We start from the raw sequence: 15,995 nt of genomic DNA on the forward strand, positions 1-15,995 counted from the left end.
TTAAAATGATGAGATAAAGTCATAATTATTAGATAGTAATATTTAAAAGTTAAATAAAGAGTTACAAATGTTGACGTTTATCTCATAAATTTGACTTTTGATGATTAACTAACTAACATGATTATGGGATTTATTTCATAATTATGATTTACCATGGGAATATTTTTTCCATCAAGCCTAGTTTTCATTTTATTATCTGCTTTAACTGGTGGAAATGTTCAAAGAAGGGGAAGCTTTTTCTAAATATTCCCAGAAAGCATGACAAAAAAAAGGGAAAAAAAATCGCTTTCCTCATGCGGTTCTGTTTGACCTGTGCTGGCTCCCGTACTGTTGAAGCGGTGTTGACTGATGTGTGAGTAGCTAGCTAACGTTGTCTTCATGAATATATTAAATGATATTACTTCTATTAGAAATAAAATGACACCTCTGTGTGCCTTTACATGTGACATACAAACAAACATTAATATCTTAAGTGACAGAGAGCGCAGGAGAGTTTCTGATCGTTTTTAATCGTGCTAGCCAGCGAAGCTTCACAGCTAGTTTCGAAGCTAATTTGAACGTTAGCCACATTTATGCTAATTTTAGCACTCAGCATAACGATAGCTTTGATATTATATAGCTACTGCTAGAGAGCATGGGTAAACACGGATTTTGTCAGGCTGCTAGACAAGACAAAGTTGAGTATTTGTTCACGTAGAGTTATTTTCGACAGTGCTAATGTGTGTTTAGCTCGTTCACACATGACTGAGCTAAGTAATGAGCTCTTGTGCAGACTTTATGTAGCAGTTTAACTCAGGTTTGCCTCCTTGTCCATTATCTTGACTCACCTTGAATTAACTGCGAGTAACTGTAGTGTAACGATATGTCGAAATGAAAGTTGAGAAATGTAATGTAATGTAATGTAATGCTGGTAATTGCACAATCTGTTTCAGGTCAAAATGGCAGAGCAAACAACACTAGAGAGCCTGCTGGAGATGGGCTTTGACAGAAACAGAGCGTGAGTGAAATCCAGAAAATTTCCACATGGAGTTCCCAGATTTGAGACTTAAAACATGAGACTGAATCTGTGTGACCTGTGTCTCATGTTTTCAGGGAAAAGGCGGTGGCCAAGACAGGAAACCAGGGAATAGAACAAGCAATGGACTGGTAAGACTGAAATCAGTGCCTGGATGGACATGGCCCTCTTTCTTCTTGTAATCAACGAAGTGTGATGTGCTTTCCACAGGTTAGTGGAACATGAGGACGACCCAGACATCGATGAGCCCTATGTGCCGCCTGTAGCGAACGTCCTGGGAGGAAATGCAGACAGCCAGTCCACCACAGAACAGCCGACACTAGCAGACACCGCTGAAGGTCCGGGCATGTTGTGCTTTTTAGGAGGCAGGAAGGGTTGTGATAGCATGGTAGAAGCATGCCATTAAAGGACGAGTCCATCCAAAAATAACAAAGACAGCCATTATCTACTCATATGGAAAGTTGGGTGAAGTTTTGTAGTCCACAAAATATTTCTGGAGCTTCACAGCAAAACAGCGTTGCAGCGTTTTGGTAGATAGGGACTTGTTTTAAAACGTAAAAAACAACATAAAATGGCTTCATACAGCTCATCCGGCATAATTCAAGTCCCTACCACTGCCAGAGATCCCAAAGTGATTTGGAAAAACATTTCTTGCACATCGAAGGTTTAAATAACATCTTTTCAATTAATTCAGACTTGGATTACACCAGACAAGCTGAATGGAGCCGTTTTTGCCAGTGTTTTTTTTGTTTATTTGTGTTTTTTTATGATTTAAAACAAGTCTCCATCTACTTCAGTTGTTTAGGAGAATGATGCAACACTGTTTTTTATGGATGTCCAGAAATGTTTTGTGGAGTACGAAACTTCAGCTGACTTTTTATCGGTATGGGGATGAGTAGAAAATGACTGAATTTTCATTTTTGGATGAACTTATCCATTAATGTCACCAAGGGATGTGTTAGATGTTTATACTGTATATCATAAGAAAGTATACATTTGCTTCTTGTCAGAATGTTTTATATACCGTTAGGGTCATCGCTTTGTTATCTCCAAGTGTAATAAGCTTTGCTTTGCTTGCATTAGCTGCGGTTACACGGACAGTATTTCTCAATCCAATTAAAATTGATTTCAGCTGTTCCACCTTAGCATGGATGCTAAATAAATTGATCTGTTAAACAAGCATTTAATCAGAATAGACCTTTTTGACATGCGCACGGTGTGAAGCGTATAATCTGCTGAAACTAAACAGATTGATAACCTTAACGATAGATAAACTGGGTGGGTCAGAATCACTTTTGCCGTCGTGACTTTTAGCCTTACTTAAAACTTTCAAACTGTTGTTTCTTGTATGAAGTTTCTTGATTGTTCAGGTGTATAATATACATGATTAGACAAAAACAGACATTACTATCTTGTAGTTTCATCCAAAAACAGTTTCTAAATTGATTTTTTCCACAAAATTTCCAACATCTGGATAAAATTGCATATACCGTCACAGAGGTGTTTCTCCATATGGTCCACTCTTGCTCAGTAACGTGTATTTTCTATCTATAAACAATATTTAAAATCTAAATTAGCTCAGTTTAATTAAGTGGAAGTCACTGCTGATTTACACTGAACATGATATGAGTTCAGTGAGTAAGTTTCTCTTTCGCTTTGTGTGTTGTTGTTTTGACAGAATGCGACTTCTTTGATTTGTGCTTGACCATAAAACATTTCAATACCACTCAAAACATATCGCTTGATCTCTTATTGTGTTTCTTTCTGTTTCACTTTCTCATGTATGTTTGTTTTGGCTTCAGGGATAGAAGATGCAGAAAACACCTGCATTGATAGTGAGACAGGTGCGAGGAGGCCACTGACGGAGGAGGAGAAACTTGAGCAAGTTAGAAGGTAAGAGCACACACACAGATCCCTCCAGCGTTGGATGTGACCATTAGTTTAGCTTGTAGACAAACATAATTTAAAAATACGACCTAAACTACTTCTGTTCATCAATTTTTCATCCTGTTAGAAAGATTGAACACCTCCAATGTTTAAGTAAAACAAGGATTGTCCTTCTTGTCTGTAAGCTGATGCCTGTGTTGGCTGTTTTTCAGGCTAGAGGAGCTGATGCGGGTGAAGCAGGCGGAGAGAAGAGAGCGAGAGCGGGAGGAAGAGCTGGAGAGGGAGAAGCAGCGAAGGAAACAGGGCCAAGAGCTGCAGCAGATTCGCCAAAAGCTGCAGGATGACGATATGAAAAAACTCGCCGAGCAGCGCAGGAGAGAGAAGATGGAGGACAAACTGGCAAGGTAAGATATTCATTATCGCACATTTATTCGGATAATGATGCAGCAGATGATCGGGCTGCTCGATTATGGGGAAAATTGTGAACAGATTATTTTGCTCAATATTGAGATCATGATTATTTAATATGATTTCTGATTTGCTTTTGAATCATATCAAACTTTTATAAGAACGTATCTTTGTAACAGTGGATTTCCTTGATCTTTAAACGTAATAAAACTGAGGAACAAATAAAAACATCAGTACACTAATAATACTATGTTTTATCATATAATATGTAATATAATAAATATTAATATTCAATATACGATGATGTTTTTATTTGGTATATGAGAAGTGAGAAAGTATTGCTGAAATGCAACTTTCTCTTCCTTATTGGCTGCTCCAAGCACTGGTACCATAACAACATGTATAGATTTGCATCAAGAACCAAGCAGCAGGGATTTCTGTGGCACAGTACAAGATAACAAACTCATAATAAGACCAGACATGAAAAACAAATCAAATTAGACTGTCAAAGTTTGCTAAATCATGGAGCTAATGTTCATTCTTTATGGCTCTCACTGTGTTGTTTGTCTTTGTTCCCATCAGGCAGAGGGTTAAAGAAAAGATAGCACGAGACCGAGAGGAGAGAGCACAAAAGGTAAACTTCCTTTTTAACGGTTTACGTCTTTTTTTTTTCTTATTGAATTTATTACCACCTCTTCCGTTGGAAACAGTCACAACTTAGATGTTTTTTTTTCCCTGTTTAGTTCGGAGGCGGTGGAACACCGAGCACAGCCGCAGCGTCCCAACCTGCCCAGCCCAGCCCCTCGTCGCCCACCAGCCACGGCCCTCCACCCACTAAGAAGGAGTATGATGAGTCCAGGATACAGGTACAGGCTTCACTTACACTCGTACATCTACATGATAAAGCACAGAAAACACACTGGGGATATTTTACATCCTTTGTTTTCTGTCACAAGCCTGTGTATCAAAATAGCACAAGGAATGTCCCATCACCAGTTATTTATTTTAATGAGACATTTTTTTTGCATGAGACGACAAAAAACATTACCCTTTCCGTCATTGTTTCATCTCTCCTCCTCCTTCACTTGCTCTTCCCTCCTCCTTACCGTAAAGGTCCGTCTGCTGGACGGCTCGACCATCGCCACAGTCTTTAAGGCCCAGGAGCCGCTGGCGGCAGTGCGCGTCTACGTGCAGATGAACAGCAACGTGCCCGAGGGCCAGGACTTCACGCTGCTGTCGCTGTACCCCCGCCACGTATACACCGAACTGGACATGGAGAAGCCCCTTAAGGAACTGGGTGAGCACTGGACTGGGAACTACGTTAGAATATGGAGCACATCTCTGTAGTCAGCATTCGAAGAGAATAATGTGAATAGTGAAGCATTGTAGTCCACAAAACACTTCTGGATTTCCACAGAAAACCGTGTCGCAGCATTCTCCTAAACAACTGAAGAAGACAGGAACTTGTTTTTAAAATATAAAAAAAACAACCAAAACAAAAACATAATATGGCTCCATACAGCGCATCTGGCAAAATCCCAGTCTCTGGGAGCCCCAAGATCCCAAATTTGTTTGTCAAGATGTTATTTACACCCTTATTTAGGCTGAACTCTTCACTGCAGCTGTGAAGCTAAAGGTTAGTGTGCACACCATCTTAAGTGGGTGCACAAGCTCGACTGCACGTTGAGAGTGTAAATAATGTCTTTTCAGTTTGTTATATTGTGGCTTCCGAAGACTTGGATTACACTGGACGAGCTTTATGGAGCTATTTCATGTTATTTCGGTTGTTTTCTTAGGTTTTAAAAGTCCCAATCTGCTTCAGTTATTTAGGAGAATGCTGCAACACTGTTTTGCCCTGAAGGTTAAAAGTTAATATCTAAATTTTTTAATTTTGTGAACATATCCTTTAACATATTCCCAGTGTTTTACTGTCCGTATGGACTTATAACTGTCCAGTCAGCGGCTCTATCTGATCGCCTTTCATGACTTTCCCCTCCCTCTCTTTTGCAGGTTTGGTGCCTTCAGCTGTGCTGGTTGTTACCAAAAAGTGAGATCAGGAGGATCCGCTCTGTGAGCCTACCTCACCACCTCCACTGCATCAACACATGAAAGATATCGATCCAGGAACAGAGCCGCCACCGTTCAGTATCACTCAATAAGCCAGCTAACTGAACTGAAGCAGACAAGACGCAGTTCGAAGCTTCGTTCAGATTGTGTTTTAACTAATTTTAAGATGTTTTTGGAGAGTAATAGTGTAATACATTTTGGGTTAACTCACTGAATGACGCCTTACACCATTCTGGGCTGATTGATTTGTTATGGCTTGGTTTGTGTGCAGTGAGATGGACTTTTACAAAGTGAAGATAGCTGGCTTCTGATGGATACTGCTTCATGGTTTTCAGCAACTCATTTATAAAAACGATAAAGTACAAAATCGTTGAATTTTAAGATGATCGTTACAAAGCAAAGTACAACACTAGACACACTCGATCGGTTCTTGAAGGGCCTTAAATTTAATCCCCGCAATCTTCCTGATTTTGTGACATTCTACTTTGCCAGTTTTTTTTATAAGTTAAATATATTGACAGTTATGTCTGCATAATCACCAAGAATCTACTTAAAATAAAGCTGACTCAGAGAATTATAATGGTGGACTGAATTTTCTACATATCATACATAAAGCCGCATTTCCGCCTAAAGTACCTGGAACTTTTAGTCCATGAAACTACATTTCAAGGAACTAAAATGTCCCTTCGGCATGGTCAAAGGACCCATGAAGATTGGGCAAATTAGTCCGCTGACTTAGAAAAAAGTGATGCTGTTTTTAAGTGTAATTTTTGCCGCTTTTTGCTTTTTTATTAAACAACAGGGCCTGGACTTCATCTTTGTTTCATCTGTCTTACGCTTTTTTTTCTGAAACTCCATGTTGACGTGTCGAAGCACAGCGAACAAAAACTGGTTTGTGGCTGCAGATTTGTTTTAAAATGGTGGCTGAAATTAAAATGCTGCAAGTACTCGACAAATCAGAACTGCTTAGCCATCAAGCCCAAACCCTCAAAGCTCATATACTTTTTGAGCAGGGACTTTTTAAGAGGTGAATAATGTCCCCAGAACTTAATTTAGACCTTTGTCCTTGCGGTAGAAATGCACCGAGTTCCTCCAAAGGTTCCTCGTGTCTGGCGGAAGTTCCTGTGGTGGAAACGCGGCCTATGTAACTTTCCTTACAGCAAGGCAGGTGATTTCTTTTTTAAAACTTTGTCAAAAAATCCCATGAAATGAAAAGCAACAATGAACTGATTCTGTTTGTGTGGCCAAAGCTTGATAAATCTTCCTTTGTGCCATAGACCTTCATTGTTGTCCAAAACTACAAAGATGAACTTTTTTTTTTTTTTTTAAAAAGAAACAACATTTGTGACACATTTTGTTGCCACAATAGGGAAGCTGAACAATTCTGTGACATGTTGACACATTGTTGTCGTCTTTTCATATGATGTGTTGACAATAAGAGAACTAGAATATTGGCAGCCTCAACCTTTAAGAGATACAATCACTGCATACAACTACAGTGAACTGAACTAGTGCACATATAATGAGGTTGTGTAGGAACTGTAAGAAGGTCCTGGTTTCACTGGCCATTGCTCTTATTATCAGGACTGGTCAAACTCAAGAGGATTGATTTCAAAAGGGTGATTAATCAAAACTGACTCGACCTCTTCAACAGAATTTTCATTATAAGAGTTGTGTGATGTGGTCAGTTTCAGGGATTTTATTGAACCAATCCAGCGTATTTAGGTGGCTGGTATCTATGAGTGATTCTGGTTACTGTCAGAGGGGGAAAGAAACTAGAAGATATTCACATTTCAGAACCCTCAGTAAGACAATTTGGTCTTTCTTTCCTTAAAAAAAGAAAAATACTGAAAACGATTTAGTGATGATCAAAAAACACCTGAGCTTGTCCTGCCATGACATGTGAAAATATCTGCTGTGAAAATGGCCTGTTGGTTTATTCAGCCAGTGGCTTTCAGAGGCTCTAGTCCTCAGATTATTAGACTAATGGACAAAAACAGGATGAATTAAGCTCATTATCTTTATCCTAAAAGTCCATTAAAATTCACTATAACTTTCTTCACCAGAGCGTGAAACATGTCCATTGCGTCTTTTGCTTTTGGATGGTAACGCCCTGAATGATTTTAAAAGATTTAATCTAAAAGAGAACCGGTAGAGGCCGTTCCTTCCTTTGTTTTGATCGAGAAGGACACATACCAGAGCCTTTCCTCGTGTACAGACCAGAGTTCTGTGTGTTCTGAGTTGATTTTTTCACTCTCATAATGGAAGTGTGAGTAAAAAGACACGTGACACAAAACGGTTCTGTTGTGACACACTATAAAACACCTTTATATACATTAGAAAAACAACAATTAGCCTACTCTGGAATGGTACAAAATGTCAATCGTACATCAGCTTGCAGAGTTTTGATAAAACTGGATGACTTTAAAACAGGAGCAAACAAATACAAAAATATTTCTGATTAAAATGGAGACACTGATGTGCTGAGAATGGGTGTTTCCTTCCCTCATGATTCCACCTGTTCCTCAGAATCAACACTGAATGACACGACATGCTAAAACCCCGCCGACCTCTTGTGACTCCAGGACAGTGAGGTGACTCAGAGGAGGACGGAGAGGAGAGGATGCTGGGATGTTTTAGCACGACCGGCTGGTTCAGTTTGTCGTCTGGTTGAGAAGTCACTAGGGGTCAAACTGCTTCCTGTGGCCATTTTGTGTCACAGTCACTGTCGCCCACTTTAGCTGGGAGGATAGTAGCCCTGGTTGTAGTTCCAGGTGTTCTGGTAGCCGTAGCTGCCGTACTGCGGTTGCTGGAAAGAACCACAACAAACAGGTGATGATAAGTTTCACAGAGCATCTCAAACTGTTCTTTGTCAAAATGAACCCAACCTAACCCAACTATAGAGTCGGTTTACTTTCAGTGAAACCATTTTAGATACATATGGACCCTGTTTTAGTTTACATAATATATAATTTGTAATAATAATTGTAACAACAGACCAGAATAAAGGTGCACTATGTAGTTTTGAGGAAGACATTGTAATCAGAAGAGAAAGATCTTTATTGACTGATTTATGCCTAAACAAACTAAACAAACTCTCTTTGTTTTGATCACTGAATAAACAAACTGACCTTAAAGGACAACACAGTTTCATACTGTTTTACTTTGTTTATATTTGGCGGACCCTGCCACCTTTATAGCTTCAAACAGTGATCTGTGGATCTCATTTTCCTCTGAGTATAGCTCGTTTGTTCAGTTATGGAAAAAATATTTTTGAGTTTGTATTATTACCTCATTAATATTGTAACTATTTTAATTCTGAGTTTGAATTTATTCTCCAAAACTACACAGTGTGCCCTTGAAGGAAAAGTAAAAAGGTTCAGATAAAAATTTAACAAGACAAAAGATAGAACACAAAATGTCAATATAAATAAATACAAATAAAAGGATAAAAACAATGAAAAAAAAAGACCACATCACATTAGACCAAATAAATATAAGAAGAAGAGCAATAAAAAAAGAAAACAATCTTTATGACTTTATGGACTCTGGTTTTCCTGCACCTCATTAAAGCAAACTTCCTCCTCATTCTTTCGCAGTGTTGGTTCATTTTTCATCAAAACAGCCATCTTCAGTTTTGAAAATATCGCCGTCTGTGTCAAAATCTCAAATCCTACCTGGTACCAGTTGCTGTATCCTCCGTAGCCGGCCTGTGCGCTCACGTCTGCGCCCATCACAGGTGGAGGGGGTGTGGTGATGGGGACGTGCGGCATGGTAGGTGGGGCCGTTGCAGACACGGCAACAGCAGAGCCGTCGTCACTTTTGCTCAGCTTCTCCGGGTCCTCATCCCTATAAATCACATTTTTACAAAACAGAAGCATGCATGATGTTCCCATTCATTACTGATGTTACAATACTAACATGTACATACTTCATTTTCATACGTTGAACTCATGAATGGGTTTTTAAAGAAAATTTGATGTAGGAGCTGCAATTATGTCAGTTTTCAAAATGTTGCTGACAGAATAACATTTAAAAGCTTTCAATTATTCTAATAGTGCTGAAAAAATCAGTGTAATAACTTGAAACCAGTCAGTCATACTAATTATGACGTTCTTTTATTTTTTTTTTACTTGATTAACTTTAAGCTGGTTCTTCCTCCCCCTCTCACCCGTTCTCTGCTCCTCTCTTTGTTCCACCGAGCTCCTGCAGCAGCTTCTGGTGCTCGTCGTACACAGACAGCACACTGTCGAGGACAGACACACAGTGAGGAACAAAAAGTCGATGAATGGTTTACGTGACCCATTGGATTTAAGATATCTGCCAGTAAGACTGTTGTTGACCTCTGACCTCTGGATAGAGTTGCTGTAGTCCTCGGCGAACTGCAGGCCTCTCTGTGAGAAGAGGATCTTGGTGTCTGGGGTGAGGGGAGCTGCCAGGGCTCGGGTCACACACTCCTGCACCGCCTCAGCTGAGGCCCAGGGGTCCCCCGACACCTCCAGCTCCAACAGGTTCATGTGTAGTTTATCGTTATCCTGAGGGAGGACACATAGCCAAACTAGATTCATTATGCGTCTTCAGTACAGAGTCTTGGCAATTTTAATTTGCTAGTACCACACAAAGTAAATGGGATCTGAGTCATAGTGTTCAGCATATCATATTTTTATTTATTTATGTGAAAAAACTATCGACCATCTTGTGGAGCAAAGTCTCCTCTAGGCGGATCACATTCGTGTTATGGTTGAGAGTGACCGTAAAATAAAACACGCCCGCCCTGCTGTTGCTACACTACAGTCTCTATTCCTCACTGATTTTTCGTGGATTTTGAAAAAAAAAAAAACTCTCATTTAAGACTTGTATTTCAGAATTGTTGTGGTGGATTTATATCTGTGACTCCTTCCTGAAAAATAAAGAAATTCCAGCGACTGGTACGTAAATTGTCTCATAGAAAATGAGCAGGATTTTGCAGCTGAACTACACCGACATTCTTTAACTTTTAAATTAAAAGTTTTTTGGACGAGAAGATGAGAGGGCTTTGATCAAAAGCCTGTGATTTTCATATTAGCTGAAATATTTGCGGCTGTTAGTAACTTTTCTCACCGGACTGATCTCCAACGCCTCCTGTAACACCCTGCGGGCTCTGCTCGGGTTCCTGCCCAGTTTCAGCAGCAGACGAGCCAGCTTGATGGAGTAGAAGGCGTGTAGCGTGGGCTTCTCTTTGGATTCGGCCACCGCCTCCCGCAGCAAGGCCTCTGATTGGTCCAGCTGGCCCGCTCGTCTCTCTAAAGCCGCCCTGCGAAGACGGACCACTGCCAACCCTGGTAGGGTTTTCTCCAGAGCCTCCAGCACTCGCCGGGCCTCGGTTAGGTCACCTGATGGAGAGGATGAAGGAGTTTTAATGAGTGGGGTGGATGCAAAATATGGAGAGAAGCCTCTAATCGTTTCCTTAAAAGGACTCTGATGTGAAGTTTTGAGGCTTACTCCATTTTTAGAAAGATACCCTGTGTGTAATGAAGTAATATTTTTCCATGTTTCGTTTGTTCTGTTGCACGTTGAAGCGCAAGATACACTGTCCTGCAGATGGTTTTTACACTATTCCACTGATCTACATGCAGCTGTAATGCACCAAGAAACACGGACTGATTGAGGATTGAGATTGAGAAGAATGTTGATCAGTGTTCCAAAAGCTGAAGAAGATCCACAAATATCTTGTTTTGTCCACATTCCAAAGATATTCAGTTTATTATCAGTGTGTTCAGTGTGTTGTGTCGTACCGTGCCTCTCCTCGAAGGTGGCCCAGTGCATGTGGATGTTGGGTTTGTACGTCAGGTGGACCTCACAGGCTCGTTTGTAAATCGCCCGAGCCTCGTCCACACTCTGCAACTCCAGGTACTGAGTGTACTGATCGACACATACACACGGGACATTAATACACACTGAAATATGCTCTTGTGTATTCTTTCTCTAAATTTTAGTCACACACAAACACCCTGTTCTCCTCACCCTGGTCCAGAACTCCTCATACAGAGCGCAGGCGATCAGGCAGCGCTCGAAGAGGATTCTAACCCTGTGGTCGTCACGGGCAACCGCAGCATCCTCTGGTGCTTCTTGAGGCTGTGCTGTGACCTCCGACCCCTCTGTGGCTGCCTGGTTTGGATCTAATCGGAGAAAATGGTGTCAGAGCTGTGGACGCTTTAGACAGTAACACAGATGTCTAGAATCACTATTATAACGTTGACAGCGGGCAGTATCTTCACATAGTCACCTTGGTCGGAGTCTTTGGAGTCGATGCTCAGCTGAGCGATCTCCCAATCCAGGTAGGAGTGCCAGGCCCGCAGCTGGAGACGGTCGAGTGGCTTAACGTGGAAGTACGGACGTTTAATCTACAGATCAGAGAAAAAAAAAAAGATTCAGTTTCTGAGGTAGAAAGTGATGAAAGACCAATAATTATAAACAGAGACAACAGAATATTTACAAGAAAATAGAAACTAACGCTGAATCAATTCCTGTAAAACCCAAAACAATAACATTAAAGGATACTTGGGATAACTTAACATGAAATAACATTAAGAAGGGTTGGCAGATATGTCCCAAAAAAATAAATATCATGATCTATTTAATCACCAATCCAGAAACTATGCAATCTTTTTTCTCAAACTTGAAATGCCTTGCAGAAGATTATCAGCAGACTTGAAATTGTTTATGAATTTCTCCATTTGCACAATTAAAACACAATATTGCTTTAAAGATTGTTCTGTTTTGGCACAAGAATCATGAATACTGTCTTCAGCCTTGTGCACACAGGCATATTGAGAATTTGCCTGAATGAGAGAGTGAGGGAAAGCACAAAAAGTTTAGAGAGAAATCATAAACTAACAGAGTTGAGTAGGAAGAGAAACTCACAGCGTCTTCAAAGTGCCATCTCTTGCGGACTTCTCCCTCGTTGTCCTGGTAAACTTTGTCCCTGTGAAGAAGCACCTGTTCCCTGATCTTCTGCATCAATTCCTCCTGGACACAAAATCATAAAAATAATCTCTTTAATTTACATCTCATTTGTATCTAAATTTAAAACGTGTCATTACTCTGAAATCCTGTCAGGGTTGAATGTGTTACTCACCGTGTCTGTGCCCTCGGGTGTGGCGGGCTCTTCCTCCCCCGGCGGCCTCTCCTCCTCCTCCTCCTGGGCTTGTTCGGCACGCTCCGCCTTCTGACTCTGACGGCACGACGCCCTCAGCTCCTCGTACTCCTCCGGGGGGAGAATCTCTTTGGGCTCTTGGCTGTTGAGGTGTTCCTTGAACCTGACGGAGAGGGCGGGCGGGAGAAGATGGAGCAGGACGCATAAAGAGATTAATGGAAGAAGAAAAGAGCGAGAAATTGAGAAAGGCAAAGATGAGTCTTTCCTCAATACGATTTTGATTGGTCTGATCTTACTTGTCGTAGTGTGTGTTGTAAAGCTGGGTGGGGACTTTGAGGACTCTGTCCAGTACAGCCGTTGCGTTCTTCATGTTCCCCTGCTCTTTCTCCCACTCGATATAAAGATCCCAAAGCCGGTCCGAGTGGAAGTCCAGACCTGCTGCCTGAACCGCATCCTCAAACACTCTGCGGGTTGGAAAACAACTTTCACTTTTTCGTTGTATTCTCTCTTCTTTTATCTGTGCTACCATGCAAGAGGTGAACTGGCAGCTTTTAAATGTGTGTGTGAATGTTAATCTACCTGCGAATCCGCACGGGCGACTCGGGCAGGTTCATGTCCAGTGTTCCCAGCAGCAGATTGATGTAGTGGATCCACAGATCTACACTCAGAGGGATCACCTGCAGACCCTGGATGCACACCTGACACAACACACCACAAACGTGATCATAAGCTCATAAAAACCTGTGGAAAACACTTCTTTAATGCACATCTAATTGTGGCTACTTTCTCTCCCGTTGTACCTCCTCTGCTTTGTCGTTGTACCCGGCGCGGCGCTCCAGATCGGCAAATTTCTTCCAGTAGCCGTAGCAGAGCGGGTAGCGGACGAGGAAGGCCTCGAGCGCTCTGCGGGATGCTGTGACATGACTCTGAGAAGAGAAGAGAAATATTATACCCTACAGCTTCCAGACCTGCATGGTTTGTGGCCTCATGGGGGCGACAAAAGTCAATGCACAAATGCAACACACACACACACAAACACACCTCTTGCTCGCAGTACTGCAGCAGGTCAGTCCAGCTGGTGAAGTCTTGTGGATTGTCGTGGGCGGCCTTCCAAAGACGCTCAAAGTCGGCAGGCAGCTCTCCCTCCTCGTCTTCTGCAGCCGGGGGCATGGAGAAGGACTCAGGGTGGGGGCCTACGGGGGGTTCAGGGGCTTCAGGGGCCTCATGGACCTCAGAAGCACTGCCATTCTCTTCTGACATCTTCACCACCTCAGTCGGAGGCGATGCAGGAGCCTCAGAGGCCTCCATAGCTACAGAGGGGGAATATCGAAGGTAAATTTGTCAGTCTCATAACAGAAGTGAACTGTACAGGTAAGCCTCTGTTGTTCACTAACACTTATCACAATAACTTCAGACATTTTCCGTGAAGCTTCAAGGAACATTACAAAAGCAAGAAAAATGTTACAGTCAACGTTTTTTAACAAATCTTCATCTTTTGGATCAAAATCAAGATCGTCCTAAACAGAAAGTGAAAGTTGTTGTGTCTCGACTTTAAACCTTTACCTTTCTTAAACGTTCCCCTTAAGTTGCTTTATTTTCTTAAGGTGTGGTGGCTAGAGCTTGAATTGATTAATTGGTCCTTTTTGAAGCAAAAATGTCACATATTTTTTTCTTAAATGTAATAATTTCCTGCTTTTCTTTGTCATTTATGATATTAAATGAAGAGTATTTGGGTTTTGGACTGTTGGTTGGACAAAAGCAACTTAATAAAAGCAACTTAAAGATGTCACTTTGGACTCTGTGCTGAGGATTTTCTCTTCTTTTGTTTGACATTTGATTGAACCTTTAATCACGAAACTAATGGGCAGATTAATCAATAATGAAAACAATCGTTCGTTGCAGCCCTCGTGGTGGCAAAAGAAAGACAGAGACTTGAGTGCTGCCGTTTTCTTTTTCGCTGTCTTAGTTTGTAAATGATAAAGACAAGCAAAACTACAGAGGCAGTGAATATACTCTGTTTGTTTGGGGGGATGATGACATCTAGCTGTTTTTTTCCTTCTAAAAATTCTATGAACCTCTACAGGAAACAGTTATTGGCCGCATGAATGTAATGTGATGTAATTCATTAACTTTACAGATTCTCTGCTTCCTGTACAGTTTTGGGAACAAGGGCCATGATGTCCTAAACAACAACAACAACCATGTGTGAAAACCCCAAACGTTTGCATGTGCAGACTCAGATGTAAAAACAATCTCGCAGTAAATCAATCACAGACTGTAAGCAGTGCTCTGATTTTAGGCTTCCAGTCAAATCCATATAGGTTGTGGTTTGACTGATGTAGAGATTACTTTGAGCAGTCATACCAATAATGCAGCTGAAAATGTAAGTACACTAACTATTACCAGCAGCCTGTGATCCACACATGACTAAAACATCCAACAAAACAAGAACAAAGTCGCTATTTCTCGGCTTTTATTCTTAAAACACCTGTTTACACCTGCAGAGGTGTGTTTCATTCATACAAAGCTCAGTACACAGAGTACAAACGGGGCTGACTTCACTACATCTGAATTGTTATTAACATTATTCAACTAAATTGTGACGAAACGCGATAAGTAGCCGCGAGGCACGTATTCAAAAACAGGACAGTAAGTGGATTAAAGTTAGTGAGCAGAACACTGTGCTGTTTCGTGGTGTGTTGAAATCACGTTAGCCTAGCCTAGCTTGTCATGCCTGTCCTTAAAACAGGTGCAATCGGCGGCGTTATTTAAAATCCCTGCAGATGAATGAAAAGTTCAACGATATCTGTGAAAAGACGAAACTGTGTATAATAAATTCATTAACGTTAATGAAACTACCTGAAGACTCTTCGAGCTCCCCGTTGCCGCTCATCTCCTCACAGCCTTCCGCCGCCATGATGGAAAACGTCGCGTTTACGTCATTCATGCGCGACAACACGGCGTCCATGCTCAGCTGTCACGAAAACACAACAAATTTATTATTTTGTATATAATAAGCCGATGGTTTGGCACGGAGACTGTGGTAATCAATCCTGGAAATCTTTTTGAAATTTAAATGTACTTTCTTGTTGCCAGGTGTTCATTTTCTAATGACTCTTAGGGTTTGTATGTTATATTAACTTTAAATCTTATGGAAGGCCATTTCCGCCAGTTAAAGAAGGAAAAAATAACAAATACTTTTATGAGATTATAAAAGAAAAGAAATTATAAAAAATTGAAATTAACAGATTACAATTTCCAGTCTAAATTATAGACACATAGTCAAATATGAGCTAAAAAGTCAAAATTATGAAATAGAAAGTCATGAATATGATTTAATAACTCGACATTATGAGATTAAAGTCATATTGATGAGATGAAAAGGCAAAGTTATGAGATGAGAAGTCGTAAATATGAGATAAAAAATTTGAATTATGAGATTGAAATTGAAATCATGACAGAGTCACGAATATGATAGAAAGT

General features: G+C 40.8%; 2 protein-coding genes across 3 annotated transcripts; one reads left to right on the forward strand and one right to left on the reverse strand.

The window, feature by feature from the left end:
* Positions 1-289: 289 nt before the first annotated feature.
* Positions 290-6,192, forward strand: ubxn1 (UBX domain protein 1). 2 transcript variants are annotated; one of them, XM_073487471.1, is made up of 10 exons: positions 290-352; positions 933-997; positions 1,093-1,146; positions 1,226-1,353; positions 2,818-2,908; positions 3,115-3,306; positions 3,893-3,944; positions 4,054-4,176; positions 4,424-4,607; positions 5,321-6,192. In XM_073487471.1, exons 2-10 carry the CDS (start codon positions 939-941, stop codon positions 5,359-5,361), a joined length of 924 nt encoding a protein of 307 aa, XP_073343572.1. In that variant the 5' UTR covers positions 290-352; positions 933-938; the 3' UTR covers positions 5,362-6,192. The 2 variants fall into 2 exon arrangements, with proteins under 2 accessions (XP_073343572.1, XP_073343573.1); XM_073487472.1 differs by lacking the exon at positions 290-352 and adding an exon at positions 787-796 and having other exon boundaries at positions 5,321-5,456.
* Positions 6,193-7,676: 1,484 nt separating this feature from the next.
* LOC141012779 (pre-mRNA-processing factor 39) lies at positions 7,677-15,454 on the reverse strand. Its single transcript, XM_073486300.1, has 15 exons — positions 15,372-15,454; positions 13,554-13,822; positions 13,313-13,438; positions 13,092-13,210; positions 12,809-12,976; positions 12,495-12,675; positions 12,281-12,385; positions 11,643-11,760; positions 11,381-11,535; positions 11,152-11,278; positions 10,478-10,749; positions 9,728-9,912; positions 9,549-9,623; positions 9,055-9,226; positions 7,677-8,186 (listed from the first exon to the last, which is right to left on the reverse strand). Exons 1-15 carry the CDS (start codon positions 15,427-15,429, stop codon positions 8,115-8,117), a joined length of 2,202 nt encoding a protein of 733 aa, XP_073342401.1. The 5' UTR covers positions 15,430-15,454; the 3' UTR covers positions 7,677-8,114.
* Positions 15,455-15,995: the final 541 nt, after the last annotated feature.

The sequence above is a fragment of the Pagrus major genome, chromosome 18 (assembly GCF_040436345.1).
Source record: "Pagrus major chromosome 18, Pma_NU_1.0".
Lineage (NCBI taxonomy): Eukaryota > Metazoa > Chordata > Actinopteri > Spariformes > Sparidae > Pagrus > Pagrus major.